Source organism: Pinus tabuliformis, chromosome 9 (genome assembly GCF_031772625.1).
Source record: "Pinus tabuliformis cultivar Carrire ecotype Pingquan chromosome 9, CPIR1, whole genome shotgun sequence".
NCBI lineage: Eukaryota > Viridiplantae > Streptophyta > Pinopsida > Pinales > Pinaceae > Pinus > Pinus tabuliformis.
The window spans coordinates 245,905,747-245,921,918 of NC_142307.1; the positions used below are offsets into that span (position 1 = coordinate 245,905,747).

The 16,172-nt window shown below is 37.3% G+C and overlaps 1 protein-coding gene across 1 annotated transcript; it reads left to right on the forward strand.

The window, feature by feature from the left end:
• Window positions 1-354: 354 nt before the first annotated feature.
• LOC149148106 (uncharacterized) lies at window positions 355-2,092 on the forward strand. The gene is made up of 2 exons (XM_089441565.1): window positions 355-492; window positions 1,421-2,092. The coding sequence occupies exons 1-2, from the start codon at window positions 482-484 to the stop codon at window positions 1,968-1,970; spliced, it is 561 nt and encodes a 186-aa protein (XP_089297691.1). The 5' UTR covers window positions 355-481; the 3' UTR covers window positions 1,971-2,092.
• Window positions 2,093-16,172: the final 14,080 nt, after the last annotated feature.

Sequence of the window (16,172 nt, forward strand, 5' to 3'; positions counted from 1 at the left end):
TCCCTAGTTAGGACGCTGAAGAGCTTGTTTCTTTTTGTTATATCTCATAATGCAGCCAACAAACAATGACAGTTTCTTTGAATGGTTAGTTTATATAGCATGGATAAGTAGACGAAGTAAATTTTGTTTTTGAATGGCAATTAAAAACTTCAGAAAGCCAACAGACCCAGTTTCCCTTCGGGGCGGGTTGAGACCTTCGTATGTATGTAGAGACTTTAACTCGTTTTTAAAATGAATGGTTCCGTCTTAGCCCACGAAAAAAAATTGAATTATACCAAACTAAACAAATTAAATTTCTCATTCAATAAAATTTCGTCGAATTTTGGCCAAAAAGTCAAAATTGGACCACGCACTTTAAAAAGTGAAGAAACTGGTTTACTTCGCGAAGGGTTTTTCTATTTTTATGAAATATGTTCCCTGTAACTTTGGACTGCGAGGTGCTTGATCAAGGGATTCTGGGAGCAATTTGGAACCCTACGTTATGGATACCAGGTACGAAGTCTGAAAGCCCTCACTGGATAATTTCCAATTGTTTATTACAGCGCCCCGGAATCCTAATATCTGGTATGACAAGTAACCTAGATCGTGTTTTTATATGCTGAAGAGCCTGTTTTTAAATGTAAAGTAGCGCTCCCTGTGGAACTATTGGAGATCCAGATGAGTGTATTTTCTGAGGAAGCCAAGAACATAAGATATTGCATTGAATTTTTGTTATTTATGCGGCCAATATACCATTATGGATTTAAATACATGAATTGGGTTTTAAGCATGGTTGAGTGGGTGGGGAATGCTTTGTTGGGCTGCAAAGTTACCAAAAAATGTTGTGTGCATTTCTGCAGACCTTTTTTTTAAGTCCTTTTAGTGTAACTGTCTCATAAACATGCTCTAAAGGGGGCTGCACTACTTAGAGCAGACTTCCGTCGGCCTGCTTAGTTGCCAGGTCTGAGGTTACCCTGGCTTGCAGCTTACCTTATTCAGTTGAAACTCATGCCATTTGTGAGGGGCACAACACATCAAGAATGGAAACCGAGTGGGTGGATAGCTTAACACTCTATTGAATGCCAATGCCTTGTTGGCTAGCTGCCAGGCTTGTGGTAGTTTTTCCATCGAAATTACCCTAGCTTGAGCCTTGAACCTTATCTCATCCATTTGAAACTCATGTCATTTTTTGTGGGGCAGACCACATCAAGAATGGAACCCGGGTGGATGGCTTAACGCCCCAGGGAATACCTTGTTTGCTGGGTAAGAGGAGTGTTGTTACTTTGTAGAGCTAGAAGGTGTCCAAGTGTTTAATGTGACTCTCAACGAAATTCCTTTTCAGGATGATGCATAACATCTGCGGTGGGAAATTGATTATGCTGCATAGATTGATCATAAACGCTGTTTTTCTCTTTGTTTATTAATTTCTTTATTCTTGTAGATCTGAAGAATTTCCAGATGACCCCGGTAGTGCATTGAGCGAAGGCTCTACCAACATTCATGTTTCTGCTCTTGATGGCCTCATCAATGTAAATTCCTTGTTCACATTAGCCGTATTTGTTGGTTTGACCATCACCGCTCCCGGTTCGGCAACATTAGTTGACGACAATGCTTGCATCGCTGGAGAAGACATTGCGAGAAATCTTCTAACATTTCAGGTAGTATCATTCAGCTCTTTTCTCTTCTCCAGCTTAGTTGCTCAGGGCTTGAAGCAGGCTATAGTCTTGATAAACAGCAAGACACTACATGATGTCTTCAAGGCATCCATCAATAAACACTTTCTGAGAATTGGAATGCTTTTATCTGCTTGTGGTTCGGTTTTTGGGTGCATTTTTCTGATGTTGGCATTAATGGACGTCATTCAAATCAAGCTTGGCACCCTTTCCTGTGGAAGCATTTGGTCTATAAGGGCTGTTGTACCTCTTTTCATGTTAGTTCCAACGGCTCTAGTTATCTACATTTACATAGTTTTGTATGCCTTCTTCCATTAAATTTCTGTGCCTTCCACCAAATTGAAAAAGACACCCACAAAGAAGGGAAAACTGCATTTACTGTGAAGTTTGTATATGTTTTACTATATATTTACTTTGAACAGAATGGTTGCTTTACTCCAGATTATATATCTTGTACTTTATTTCTTTCAAGTAACATATTTGGATTCATTTTGAAAAGGGAAGGAGCTATTGTCCTAGTATTCATCCGAATATCAAAACCCAACTTCAAGAAGTTCTCCCCCAAGGACAAGATTAAACTAAAGGGTTTCTTCTAGAACATTAAGGCACTACAAGAGGGAGATCCTTTGTTTTGGTATAGAACTGTCTTTTCAAGTTGGGATGGGAAAAGGAATAGCATGAACAAGTCAATCTTCTCTCATAGGTTATTTAGTGGCAAAGAAGATTATTTTTGTAGTGAAGAAGTGGCAAAGATGAAGAAATGGTAAGAAAGATGACGAAATCTTGACACTGTAATTCTTATTGCATTTCTTTCCATTACGTAGTTCAATCTAAATGAAAGAAGATAAACATTGTAATTCCTTATTATATGTCTCCTGTTTTATTCTCTTCCAGCCCATAGGTTATATATTTCAATATTTGGTCTTGATGATTGGAAAAAAAAACAATGAAAAGAGCTCGCCACTGTCATCCTTGTACTTACTTTCAGTAATTTGGTCAATATTAATAGAAAGAGGTGTGGATACTGTGATCCTTATTAGTATGTGTCATGTGGTTTAAACTTTAATTCCTTGAAACGCATAAGTGACATGTTTGGTCTGGATCATAACGAGGATTGTGAATGCTGGTTAGCTATATCATTATAAAGGCAGCATTGCAATAATGAAAATGAATAAAAAGTCATATGACCTTTGAATGGAGTTCGGATTTTCCACAGTGTTCATGTTTTGTAGTCGACGTTTCGAGTCTGCAACTAGACTCATCATTTTGTCCTGATGATGAGTCTAGTTGCAGACTCGAAACGTCGACTACAAAACATGAACACTGTGGAAAATCCGAACTCCATTCAAAAATCACACCACAGTAATTTGCAAACTAAAAAAGTCATATGACCTGTTGTTGAATCCTATATCTCTAAACTTTAAAGACATGACCTGGGGTTGTCTTTCTCAAGGTTGATGGTTTAGATATTTGGAAACCAATGAAAATTGTTTACATTTCCTAGAATAGAAGTGCTAGTGATTAGTTTGAATTTTCATTTACGAAAAGCTGAACTTGAGGGTAATACCAGGGATGCTTTTTATATGAGGTTTTTATTTCACAATCTTGTTGATTGTGTTACTAATTGATTTTGGTATTACCTGCAATGATTTCCAAACTAGAGAAACCTTTGTTTTTAGCTGCGTTAGGTTTTCAAGTTTTCTGGTTATGCAATGATAGGTATCGCAGATAAATCTCTAATCATCAATCCCACTTTTATCTTAAGAAAAGCTGAAGTAGAGTGATTGGGTCTGTCTCTAATGCTTTTGAGCTTAGGATATCTCGATAACGGTGATGGGGTGGTTTCTTCACACTACTAGCTTCAGATACCTGAATATGATTGCTCTCCGTTGGATATCGAGTTTTTTTTGGTTTGTTGCCACCAAGCGAGATATATTATAATATTCCTAAAAATTTGCCAATGTTTTATTTAGCAATGATGTAACTAATGATACAAACTTTTTTAATTTTTGTCGTAAAGTAGCTTAATGCTCTCTTTATGCCCATTTAATCACTCCTGTATAGCATGCAATATGGAACCATGTTTCTAAGACTTTGGTTATTCCCATAATGCATCACATTGTAATATTTTTGAATTTGTAAACACCTTTTATCTTAATATCAAGGAATATACCTCTTTGATGTAACTAATGATACAAACCTTTTTAATTTTTGTCGTAAAGTAGCTTAATGCTCTCTTTATCCGCCTTTAATCACTCCTGTATAGCATGCAATATGGAACCATGTTTCTAAGACTTTGGTTATTCCCATAATGCATCACATTGTAATATTTTTGAATTTGTAAACACCTTTTATCTTAATATCAAAGAATATACCTCTTTTATAACCTTTTTTTTTTAACTTATAAAACCTTTTAATCTCCTAATAATTTCATTTATAAACATTTTTGATCGAACTTTAAAATGTATTATTTTTGTAATATCGTCCAAGTTCATTAGACTATATATTAATAGCCTTTGATGAACTTGAAAATAATATTTAAATGTTACTCTTTTTTTGTTTTAATATTTGTATTACCTCAGAATATTAGAATATCAAAATACATTAGCTAGATACCCACAGTTTAAACGAAGTACTTTGTAGGTGATTTAAATCTGTCACGGGGGAAAGCATATATTTTAAACCACCTAAAAAATAAGCCAATTGTCCAAACTATAACCATCTTCAACAAAACAAGCCCATCTACTACAATGTTGTAATACAAAAAACTGCTATCAAACATTAGAGGAAGTCAAGAATCTGAGGTAACTAGCGTAAGGTCTTTGGCATTAGATTCAAGAGGAGTTGGAGGGTCAACCTCACACTAAAGGTGACTCTCTAAATGTGCTATTTTGGCATCCCGTCTTTCTAGGCAAACACGTTGATATCTCTAAACATTTTTGATGTCGTACACAGTAGAAAAGTTGTCGTACCTTTCCTCTTGTTTATCTTTTAAGACCCTGCCCAACAAAGTCTTCATTTGCCAGTGTAAAGAGATAGAGTTAAGTTACTATTTCCTTCTTCCATTGGTGTGACTTGTTGAAAAGTGTAGCGAGAGAAGGTCTTCTCTGGTGCGTAACTTGGCCAGAAAGACCTCGAATTGTCCTCAAGAGATAGACTTTAGTTGTGGTGAGTTAATTTCTAGTTTATGAGAATAATCATCACGAGTTCATGCGTAGAGTTGGAGATCCTATTATAGAGGAGTCTTCTTTAGTTAACTACAAGATAAATGATAATTTGAATATAGAATCGGACAAGTTGGGAACTTTAGTCCTTGATTGAAGGAGGACGAGTTATAACTCCAACTGATGATTGGAGAAGAGAACCAATTCAATTTAGTTAACTATTCAGTTACAACTCAACCTCTAAATTTGTAACTTGCCTATTGTAGTGTGGACAAAATTTATAAAGGAAGGACAAAAGGCACAAATTATTCAATTGTTTTGTGTAATTGTGAGACAAAAAGCAAGCACACGAGTTAGTGAGAGAGATCTTTGCTTGTGGGGTGTGTATTGAGGAGGCTTCCATTGTGGCAATTATGCGCTAAGAAATAGAAGTTGCGTCTTAGGAATTAGGAGGCCCTCTACGGTAGGAAATAGGAGACATGTGCACGCAAGGAATTCAGGGCAAACAATGGAGACCCGTGTGCAAGGAATTTAGGCCAGGCAAACAACAAGGAAGTAGGAATTGGGTCAACATAATTGCAGGGTGGTTCAGGCTAGTATAGCAGATAATAAGTGTGTTCTCAGTTGAACAATTTGTCTTGGAATTGATTCAATTGCTCAGTCAATAAAATACCACATCAAAGAAAAAGGTTTTCCTAGTCGGGTTTCCCAAGAAAATAATTGTTTAATTGTGTCCTTGTGTTTTTATTCCATTGCATATTAATTGTTAATAGACTCTGTATCTTGGTGATAGCAAATTAGTGTCAGATTTAAGTTATCCATCTAAGTAGTTGCAAAGTTTCATGGAAATTGAACATGGAATCAAAGTAGAGATCAATATAAAAACGAGCACGAGATTGACTAGCTAGTAGACAGTGAGATCAAGCAGAGGAGAAGAGCTAGAGTTTGACGAGTAGAGTAAAGCAGTTCCTTGGATATCAATATGTTGTTCTTAGGAATAAGGTTAGATCACAGTTTAGAGGGAGCCTTGAATTTCTAAGCATGGTAGGAGTGAATCACAATAGTGTTGGATGATAATGGGGTTGGAGAGTTTGTCAAACAGGCAATAGTGTCACCTCAAGATCCCCATCAGTTGGCCCAACATACTAAGAATGATACCAAGGCGAGGAGGATCATTCTAGAGGGGGTCAAAGACAATATTATTCCTCATCTCCATGAGAAGAAGACAACATTTGAGATGTTTAAAGCCATTTTAGATTTGTATCAGGCTTCCAATGATGTGAGGAAGCTTGCTCTTAAAGAGGAGCAAAGAAGTATTTGGATGAGCAAAGGAAAACCCATCATCACATATCTTTCAAAGTTCACTCAGATTCAGGATGAGCTAGGTGGTGTAGGCGTGACTGTAGCAGAAAGTGACCTAGTGAGTCTCACACTACTAGGACTCCATAAGTCTTGGTATAGTTTCCAAGATGCAGTAAGTGGGAGACAATGTATTCCCAGTTAGGAAAAGTTATGGAGTGATTGTGTTCAAGAAGAGATTCGGAGAAGCACGAGAGCTAGTAGAGAAGCTCTAACAAAGGATGAGGAGAACTTTGCCCTGACAGGCAAAGGTAGCAAGGCCAAGGGAAGGAAGGGCCAAGGAGAGATCGAGTCCAGTCAGAGGGGCTTGAAGAATAAGATCTTAACAAGATCAAGTGCTTCCATTGCAGTGAGTTCAAACACTATGCCACTAAGTGTCATAATATGAAGGAGGAGTCCAGTAAGGATCATGTAGCTGCACCAACAAAGGTAGATGTGTTTTTTGCCCAGTTTGAAAGAGATTTATCATTAATTACCATTTTTCTCTTTTCTGCGGCATGGCACCAATGTATCCTCCACGTGGCATATCACTCTGGCATAAATAACTTTAGGGTCAATGATCATTCAACCTAAGAGTACCCCTAGCCATGTGGTCACAATCGTCCACATACTATACAATATAGTCACTATGCATATGTCTCACATATTTACATATATACTATATATTTACATCCAATGGTTCATTTGCCACTGTTCATCCGATGATCCAAAATCGCGTGGCATATCCAACGATAGGCGGGGCTTCACTCCTTCCTTGTTGATATCACAGGGAAGAGCCCACGCCGGGATAAGGACCGTAGATGTAACTCACACCATCCAATGACTAAGATGGTGGCAGGAACCACCCCCCCCCCCCCCCCCCCCCCTCGCCCCCCCCCCTTCCTACCGACGTCACAGGGGTGTGGCCACACTGCATTTTCCTCTATCGATCTACAAGGTTACGTTTTCGTTGTTGATTCAAACTCTATGCACCAATGCATAATGTACAACTTGAGTGGGACTAATGGTTAAGAGCATGTGTTTCCTCTTAAGAGGTCACAGGTTCAAAACCAGAGGGGGGTAGAGTATGTATGCCTTCGTAGACTTAGTAGTCAAATCATTGCGCGGAGGTGGGTCCCTTGTCCCACAAACAAGGGGGTCTTATACACCAATTTGTTGTCTGGCTTCGCTGTGACCTTAAAAATGGATATTATTATTATTATTATATATTCACAAACCTTGCTATAATGATGTACCAACACTTCACACACATATATGCATATACGCATATACATATCCTATGGTTCACAATAGCCAACGAATTCAACGGTGGATGGGGCGAACAACCTCAATCCGTTGCCTATCCAATTGACACGGTGGAGTATGGTAGATCAACGATGATGAGTGGAAGTGTTACACCCCCTCCCAGGTGACGTCACGCGGGGGAGGGGGGGCTTCCGCTATCACCATTTTGTGACAAGTTTCCACACACTGATCCAATGACTTGTCGACATCGAGTCCATCCAGTGGTCCTGCGCAATACCACAACCCTCCCCCCTGTCCTCCATGATGTCACGATTGGGGGGGGGGGCTTCCACAACCCAAATTCTACTCAGGGTTCCTCTTTACACCTCTAACAGTCTAGATAAGAAGATTTGATCCAATGGGTCGTGGGGTTCTTGGTTGGAGGTTGGCCCAACCTCTGGTAACAATTGTCATTGCCATTGCATTGGGCTCGACCTCGACCTTTTGACTCTTGTCATACTTGTATGGTCGGCCTGGCCTCCGCCATTCATCAAGATCGTGAGCCAGCCCTAACCTCCACTCACTCTTTAAGACCATACGGTTGGCCTCGACCCCGACCTTCTGACCTTGCTCATAAAGACACGATCATATACCTGGTCATGAGGACTAAAGCGAGGGATCGTTAGCGATAAGGTTCTATATAAAGGCTCATCCCTCGCATTATTTTCCATTGTACTGTGATGTGTTTGGGCTATGAAAAGGATAAGGAAAACCCTTTTGGGCAAACAAATGTGTATACTTGGTTGAGACCATGGCGGTTCTACCCGAAACATGGGTCGTAGAAGCCACATAGAGCCATTTATGGAGAGCTCAACCATGGCTATGCCATGGTGGTTCTATAATAGTTTGGACACACAGGTGCTATGCCTTATGAGCTTACAAAAAGATTACCATTTATGGGTTCTTGATGGCAGAGATACAACGCATAGTCCAGGGACTTGTCCATTCAGACTAGGGACTTGTCCATCCAGATCAAGAGCTTATCCATTCAAACCAAGGACTCCAAACCAGGAACTTATCCAATCAGCTTCTCAGAGGTTTGTAGTTTCCTTTGATGATCAAATCAACATAGCATAACCTATAAAAGTAACCAGATTCACATGGAGGAGAACTGCTCCATAGGGAAACAAATTCTTTCATGCCTATGACTTAAAGGCAATGTCATGCCAAACCAGGAAGCATAAAACCAAGTCATTAAATCTCTTTGAGACAATTTCATCTATGGCAAGGAGAACAAGGCCTTCTCAGGCCTAAGCATCGAGAAGTAGTAATACATGCCCAAGACCCTGGGTCTGCGTTATTGGAAGTATTAGAGCAACATTGATATAAAATAAGCAGGGCAACAAGGCTAGAGAGGATAAAAGAATCTTCAATATTCCACCTCAGAATTGTATGTAGTGTTGATACAAGCTTGCAATAAAAACAAGTTCATGTTGCTACAATATATGAGGGAGTTTCTATATAGGTTATTATTAGAGAATAAGAATTACATACACTCTATTAGAATACAATTTTAAGCTAAGCACCATGACTATAACCAACCAATTAGCTTTTAGAAGCCATAGAATTCAAATTATGCCTTATACAAATGACAACATCAATTCAGTCAAACTAACTATATATTCATTATTATTAAAAACTTGAGACAATTATCTTGAAGACTATTGGGCAACTAAGTCTAGGACTAGGATGGGCCACTAAGTCTAGGACTAGGATCCTCCACCCAACTGTTAGAAAATGTAACTATGTTTGGTCTTCATAATGATATTTGTACTTATATTATGTATAAAAAAAACAGAAAAAGAATAATAATAATAATTATTGTTATTTTATTAAATAACCATGTTTTTCATGCTTCTAGGTTTTCTTGAGTCAAAGGGTCAAAGTCCTATTTGGACCTATTGTAAAGAAAAATGAAAAATAATTTTTAAATATGTAATTTGGGTCAAAAGCCCCCTAGATGCTAAGTCGGCCTACCTGTCAAGTTCGCCCAATCGCAAAGGACATGTCTATTTGCACCCTTATGGAGTATAAATAGAGGATGACTTGAACTAATTTGGACACACATAATTCACTCAATCAATTCTGAAATTTCGCAGAAGGAGGAGGGCCAAAGTTTGAAGTTGGAAAAGAGTTTGTGGAAGTTCTGCCTCATCTAATCTCTTGATGAAGATTTGTTGTTGGTCTCTTGTTGTTGATGGATTTATTGGGCAGAAGGAAGGTTTGACTTGGCATCTAGGAGGCCGATATTTTTCTGTAGTCATGGGTCTTGGATATCACACTTTGATTTGATTTTATAAGACAAGAATTTTCTAGGTTTTCCTCTTAAAGGGGTTTTGCCTTGGCTTGGAGCTTATATCTTGTGTTTCTTGTATATTGTGATCTTCATATTTTTAGATTTGATCTTGATGAAATAAGAAAAACATAATAAGAAAATGGCAACAAATTCACAAGTAATTATCAAAGAAAAGAGAAATCTAACTTAAGTATGCTAGCCTCTTGATTCGTCAACATGGAAATAGAGCAAAGGTTTGGATGAGGAGGCTTGAAGATCACTTTATTGGCAGTTGAATCGAAGTATGATGCATCTTGTGGCTTGACACAACTTCATTCTACATTCATGAGCTAACAGTGCATTATTCTAAGACAATATTCTATTATGGATCACATCCTCTGTTTAATTCACTGTGGCTCACTCTTTAATGTTGGGACTTGATTATATACCATTGTGGCTCTCCCATTCGATCTTGAGGCTCAATTCATATTCAGTCAAACACATTCTATATCAATGTAGTCACAGTAGGTTCGCATAATGGCTCAATACATGTTACAGTGGTTCACTTGCTTTATTTTGTGGCTCTTATTGAATTTTAGAAGTTCGCAATATAGTTCTGTGGTGAAGCGTGCCATATTTGTGTCTATGGCTTTCGGACATCTTTGAGGTTCAAACTCACAGTGCTCACCTTTTGTGGTTCGATCATATCTTAGAGGACCTAAGATTTACTGTAGCTCGTGTATATAACTTCACAATGTGGTTTGATATATTATGGTATAATTTCTAGTAACACAATTGAAGTGGTTTTTTATCATCTCGATTCTTTGTACCTCGCTTGTATGTGGATTTCCATGGTTTGTTTTGCATCCTTTGTGGATCATAAGAAGCTTCTATTGCTTGTGCTATCTCTGTATTTTGTATTACAATGATCACGTAAGGCTTCATGGCTCACATATCTCCAATAGTCTCGCATATGATGATTTGCATATTTTGTTGGAGGCTCACTTTCATTGTGGCTTCGTATTATCTATGGGAATCTCGCACCATATGTACACTATCGATATTTGTGGACTCGATATATTTATAGTATGCTCTCTGGATTGCTTTATGCACTTGTAGTCATATCACAATGATCGCAATTTGGTTTGACTCTTATCATTAGCATCAAATTACCTATGGCTCACTCACTCTACATGTGATAATGATTCGCCGCTTCAGTGGCAGTAAATCGTATCATACAATGGTTTGGAAATCACATCGTTGGCACACAATGGCTCACATGATTTATGCTTAGGTAGGGGCTTGCTCGGTAATCTATGGCTCGAAATCCCACAGTGATTTGCATATGACAATATAAAGACTCGTTTATATGATGATATCGCTTTGGATAATCTCGCACTAGTTTATGTGGCTCATATAGCCTCACCCTATACACTTCTAAAGTGGTTTCGCTATCCCATGGACTTGCTATATCACGATTCACAGATCTCACTATACTCTACACAGTGAATGGTGTCTTATGACAGTACCAAAGATAACTCTAACTTTATCCATTAGGCAACGATCTTGAAGAAGATACTAACAGTAATAAATTTACTCCTGATAGTGGTTTGTAAATAGACAATGGCTCGATGACATGACAGTGGCACGTTGTTGGCTTGCATACACTCTATATCTTAAGATTAACACACGTTGATAGCTCACATATATAGAATTTCTCTCATGCACTTGTTATTCAAGGAGTGGAACACATGACAAAAGCATTGATTGAGCAGTTGAAGGCACAAATTGTGTTGTGATAATGATGTAGCTGTGGTTCAAGTTTCATAAGCTTAATAGTTGATCATATGCATAGAAAAGTCTAAGAATGGAAGTAGCATCTACATGATGGAAGTAACAATAATGTAAAAGTGCAACTACAATATATTGTGGAATCAAAACTTTGAGAAGTATATCCCTCAGAAGCATGCATACTATAGCATAAATCCTTGACAAGGAATGAAGGAAAAAATGTTTGGAGAACGAAATAAAGCTTGAATGTCTCTTTGAAGCTACTTCTTGTAATCATGAAAGTCAAGTAAAGTCAAGAAGAGGTACACATAAATCTTGATCATTTACAATCCATGATGCTATGATAAACAGTCCTTGCATATAAGATATGTCAATAATATAGTTAGGGTTTTGCAATATGCTTGTAGGATTTTGAAGGTCTTAATGACTATGAAATTGCTAGGGTTTGAAGCTGACCTTTTGCATACCCTAAGAATCTAAGGTTTGTAGGATTTGCAAAAATTGTAGTCCTGAAGAGTCTTGATACACAGGGTTTATAAACCCTAGATTGAATCAACCCTAAGAACAAAAATGTTATGCAACTAGCTCACAAAATAGAAGAAGAGATAGATCAACGACTTCAAAATAAGCTTCTTTGAGGAGACAATCTCATTTACATTACACAAATGAACAATTCTTGGATGATACAAATGACAAGACCTCCTTTCTATATATAGGAGTCTAAGGGGTCACAATATAATCAGAGTCGACATAACAATAATAATGTAAGGGCACGACAATAACAATAGTGGGCTTCTATGGGGCACAATAATAACAATATGGGGACTACATGAGCACAACAATACAATAAGAGGGTTGCACTAATAACAATAAGTGGCTACACTAGTAGTATAGGGACCTAACACCCCCCTCTTTTAAAAAGTGTTGTCATCAATGTTTGAGTAGTTATGGATGTTTCTTCATAAAATTCTCATCCTCCTATGCAAAATCTTCAACGATTAAGTTCTTCCACTTGATGAGATACTCTGAAATTGAATGATTTTGTAGCGGTCAGGTTCTTATTTCTATGATTGCTTCAGGTTCCAATATGATTTTTCCTTCCTCATCAAGTTCCAACAATATTGTTTGAACTCGGAGCTTGTCACCTATACCCTTCATTAAGCATGAAACATGGAAAATTGGGTGCAATCAGATAAGATGCAAGAAGCTCCAAATTGTATGCCATAGTACCAATCTTTTGCAGCACCTTGTAAGGACCATAGTACTTTGGTGATAATTTATTATCCTTATTAGCTTGCTCGAGGGACATTTGTTTGTATGGTTGTAGTTGTAAAAATACCCAGTCGCCTACATTAAAACTTTTTTCGTTGTGATGTTGATATTCTTTTTGTTTCATTTGATTCTGCGCCAACGTAAGGTTATCCTTTAATAGTTGGAGAACTTGTTGTTGTTGCTTGATGTGATCTTTCATTGCTTGAACATTAGAATTTTCTCTTAAAGATGACGTGACAGATGGTGTATGATATCCATAAAGTGCCATAAATGGGGTCATTTTTGTTGAAGCGTTATACCACCATTCAACTAAAGGTAACCACTTGACCAATCGTGTTTGTTTATCAGATACAAAGCAATAAAGATGTTCTTCCAAACATTTGTTCTCTATTTTCGTTTGTCCATCTATCTTGAGAGTGGGAGGAGTGGTAATTCCTGCCAATGCACTACAAGATATGGTCAAATTCATTTCTTCTTTCTCTGGGGTTGGTTTTTGGTGTATATCATTTTCTTTTGACGTTTTTTGATCATTTTCTTCATCCTCTTCGCAATCTATGTAAAATAATTTCTTCTCAACACACTTATGACCTTTAGTGTGTTTACTATCACAACTGTAACAAAGCCCTTTTTCTTTTTTTTCTTCCAATTGTTGTGGTGTCAACCTTGTAGTTTGTGGAAGGTTAGGAGCAACAACACTTCCATCTTTATAGTTGCGAGTGGTAGGATTCCTTGTTGCCATAATTTTGCTTTCAATTTTCTTGCCAACTTGAATGCCTTCTCTAATGAATCAGGTTCCCAAAGTCGAACTTCATGTTGAATGTTATCCTTTAAAGTTTATGTGAAAACATCAATCTTCTGCTTCTCTGGAATATCATTTACCCTTATATTCAATTTTTGGAAGTCCTCAATGTGCTCTGCCATTGAACCCTTTTGTTTGAGATTTATCAATTGGTTAAAGAAGGTGTTGTTCTTTGTATCCTCATAATGTGCTATCATTTTCTCCGTGAAAATTGATTAGGTGACTAGTGGTTTACGAGAAAAAAACCCTATATACCATACAAATTGATTTGGTTCTAAATATAAAGATGCAATACATACCTTTTGTAATAGTTGGACATCATGTAGATCAAAATATTGCTCCATCTGTAGTATCCAAGTGACTGGATATTTGCCATCAAACTTCTTCATATCTCTTTTTCTTTCTTTCAGGAGCTCGATCTTGAAACGATTATAACTTTGTAATTTCGGATCTCCAAGTTTTGAAATTTCGTCTTGTGGTAGCCCTCTAAGTCCTCTTTTTAACCCCACAGGTCTGATCGAAATTGGATTCTTCAAGAAATAGTTATGCTCAATCTCCCACGATGGCCTGATTATAGACTAGTTCAGTAGAACAAAATTGTACGAAGTGCCACGTGTCACTGTTTCGACCTTCGACCCTGAAAACGATACCCAACAAACTATAGTCCGTGCTTTTTATGTCACTTTTTACGAAATTTTAATCCTATGCTTAGAGAGAAAGTTATGACGATTTTCCAAAGGTCACCTGTTTGAGATGAAATTCGAAACCCTGCAAAAACCCTAACTTCTTTGGATCATATCTATGTAAATATAGCGAGACAAGATCTGAAATTTGGTCACGAGGTTCATCAAGGTTTCGACTCAAATGGGTATTGATTTCCACTTCTAAAACTTCGTAGAAAAAGTTATAGCGAAAATGGCACGATGACCTATTTGAAGCATCGAAAACCCTAGAATTCAAAACTCTCATACCAAACGTTATGCAACTCACAAAATAGAAGAAGAGATAGATCAACGACTTCAAAATAAGCCTCTTCGAGGAGGCAATCTCCTTCACATTACACCCATGAACAATTTTTGGATGATACAAATGACAAGACCTCATTTTTGTATATAGGAGTCTAAGGGGTCACAATATAATCAGAGCTGACATAACAATAATAATGTAAAAGTAAAACAATAACAATAGTGAGCTTTTATGGGGCATAATAATAACAATATGGGGACTACATGGGCACAACAATACACTAAACCTGTTTTTCATGCTTCTAGGTTTTCTTGAGAGTCAAAGTCTTATTTGGACCTATTGTAAAGAAAAATGAAAAATAATTTTTAAATATGTAATTTGGGTCAAAAGTCCACTAAATTCCAAGTTGACCTACCTATCAAGTTGGCACAGTCCCAAAGGACATGTCTATTTGCACCCTTATGGACAATATAAATAAAGGATGATTTGAGCTAATTTTGACACACACAAATCACTCAATCAATTATGAAATTTCACAGAAGGAGGAGCGCTGAAGTTTGAAGTTGGAAAAGAGTTTGTAGAAGTTTAGCCTCATCTTATCTCTTGATGAAAATTTGTTGTTGGTCTCTTGTTGTTGATGGATTTATTGTGCAGAAGGAAGGTTTGACTTGGCATCTAAGAGGCCAATATTTTTTTGTAGTCATGGGTCTTGGATATCTCACTTTGATTTGATTTTATAAGAAGATAATTTTCCAGGTTTTCCCCTTAGAGGGGTTTTGCCTTGGCTTGAATCCTATATTTTGCGTTTCTTGTATATTGTGATCTTCATATTTTTAGATTTGATAATTGCTTAATGAAAGAAGAAAAACATAATAAGAAAATGCCAACAAATTCACAAGTAATTATCAAAGAAAAGAGAAATCTAACTTAAGTATGCTAGCCTCTTGATTTCTCAACGTGGAATCAAAGCAAAGGTTTGAACGAGGAGGCTTGAAGATCACTTTGTTGGTAGTTGAATCAAAGTATGATGCATCTTGTGGCTTGACATAGATTCATTCTACATTCATGAGCTAACAGTGCAGTGTTCTAAGACAATATTCTATTATGGATCACATTCTTTGTTTAATTAACTGTGGCTCACTCTTTAATGTTGGGACTTGATTATATACCATTGTGGCTCTCCCATTTGATCTTGAGGCTCAATTCATATTTGGTCAAACGCATTCTATATTACTATAGTCGCAGTAGGTTCGCATAATAGCTTAATACATGTTAAAGTGGTTCACTTGCTTTATTTTGTGGCTCTTATTGAATTTTAGAAGTTCACATTATATTTCTGTGGTGATTGTGGCAGCTCACCATATTTTTGTTTATGGCTTTCGCACATCTCTGAGGTTCAGAATTGCAGTGCTCACCTTTTTGTGGTTCGATCATATCTCAGAGGACCTAAGACTTACTGTAGCTCGCGTATATAACTTCATAATGTGGTTTGATATAATGCGGTATCATTTCTAGTAACACAATTGAAGTGGTTTGTTATCATCTCAATTCTTTGTACCTCACTTGTATGTGGATTTCCATGGTTCATTTTGCATCCTTTGTGGATCATA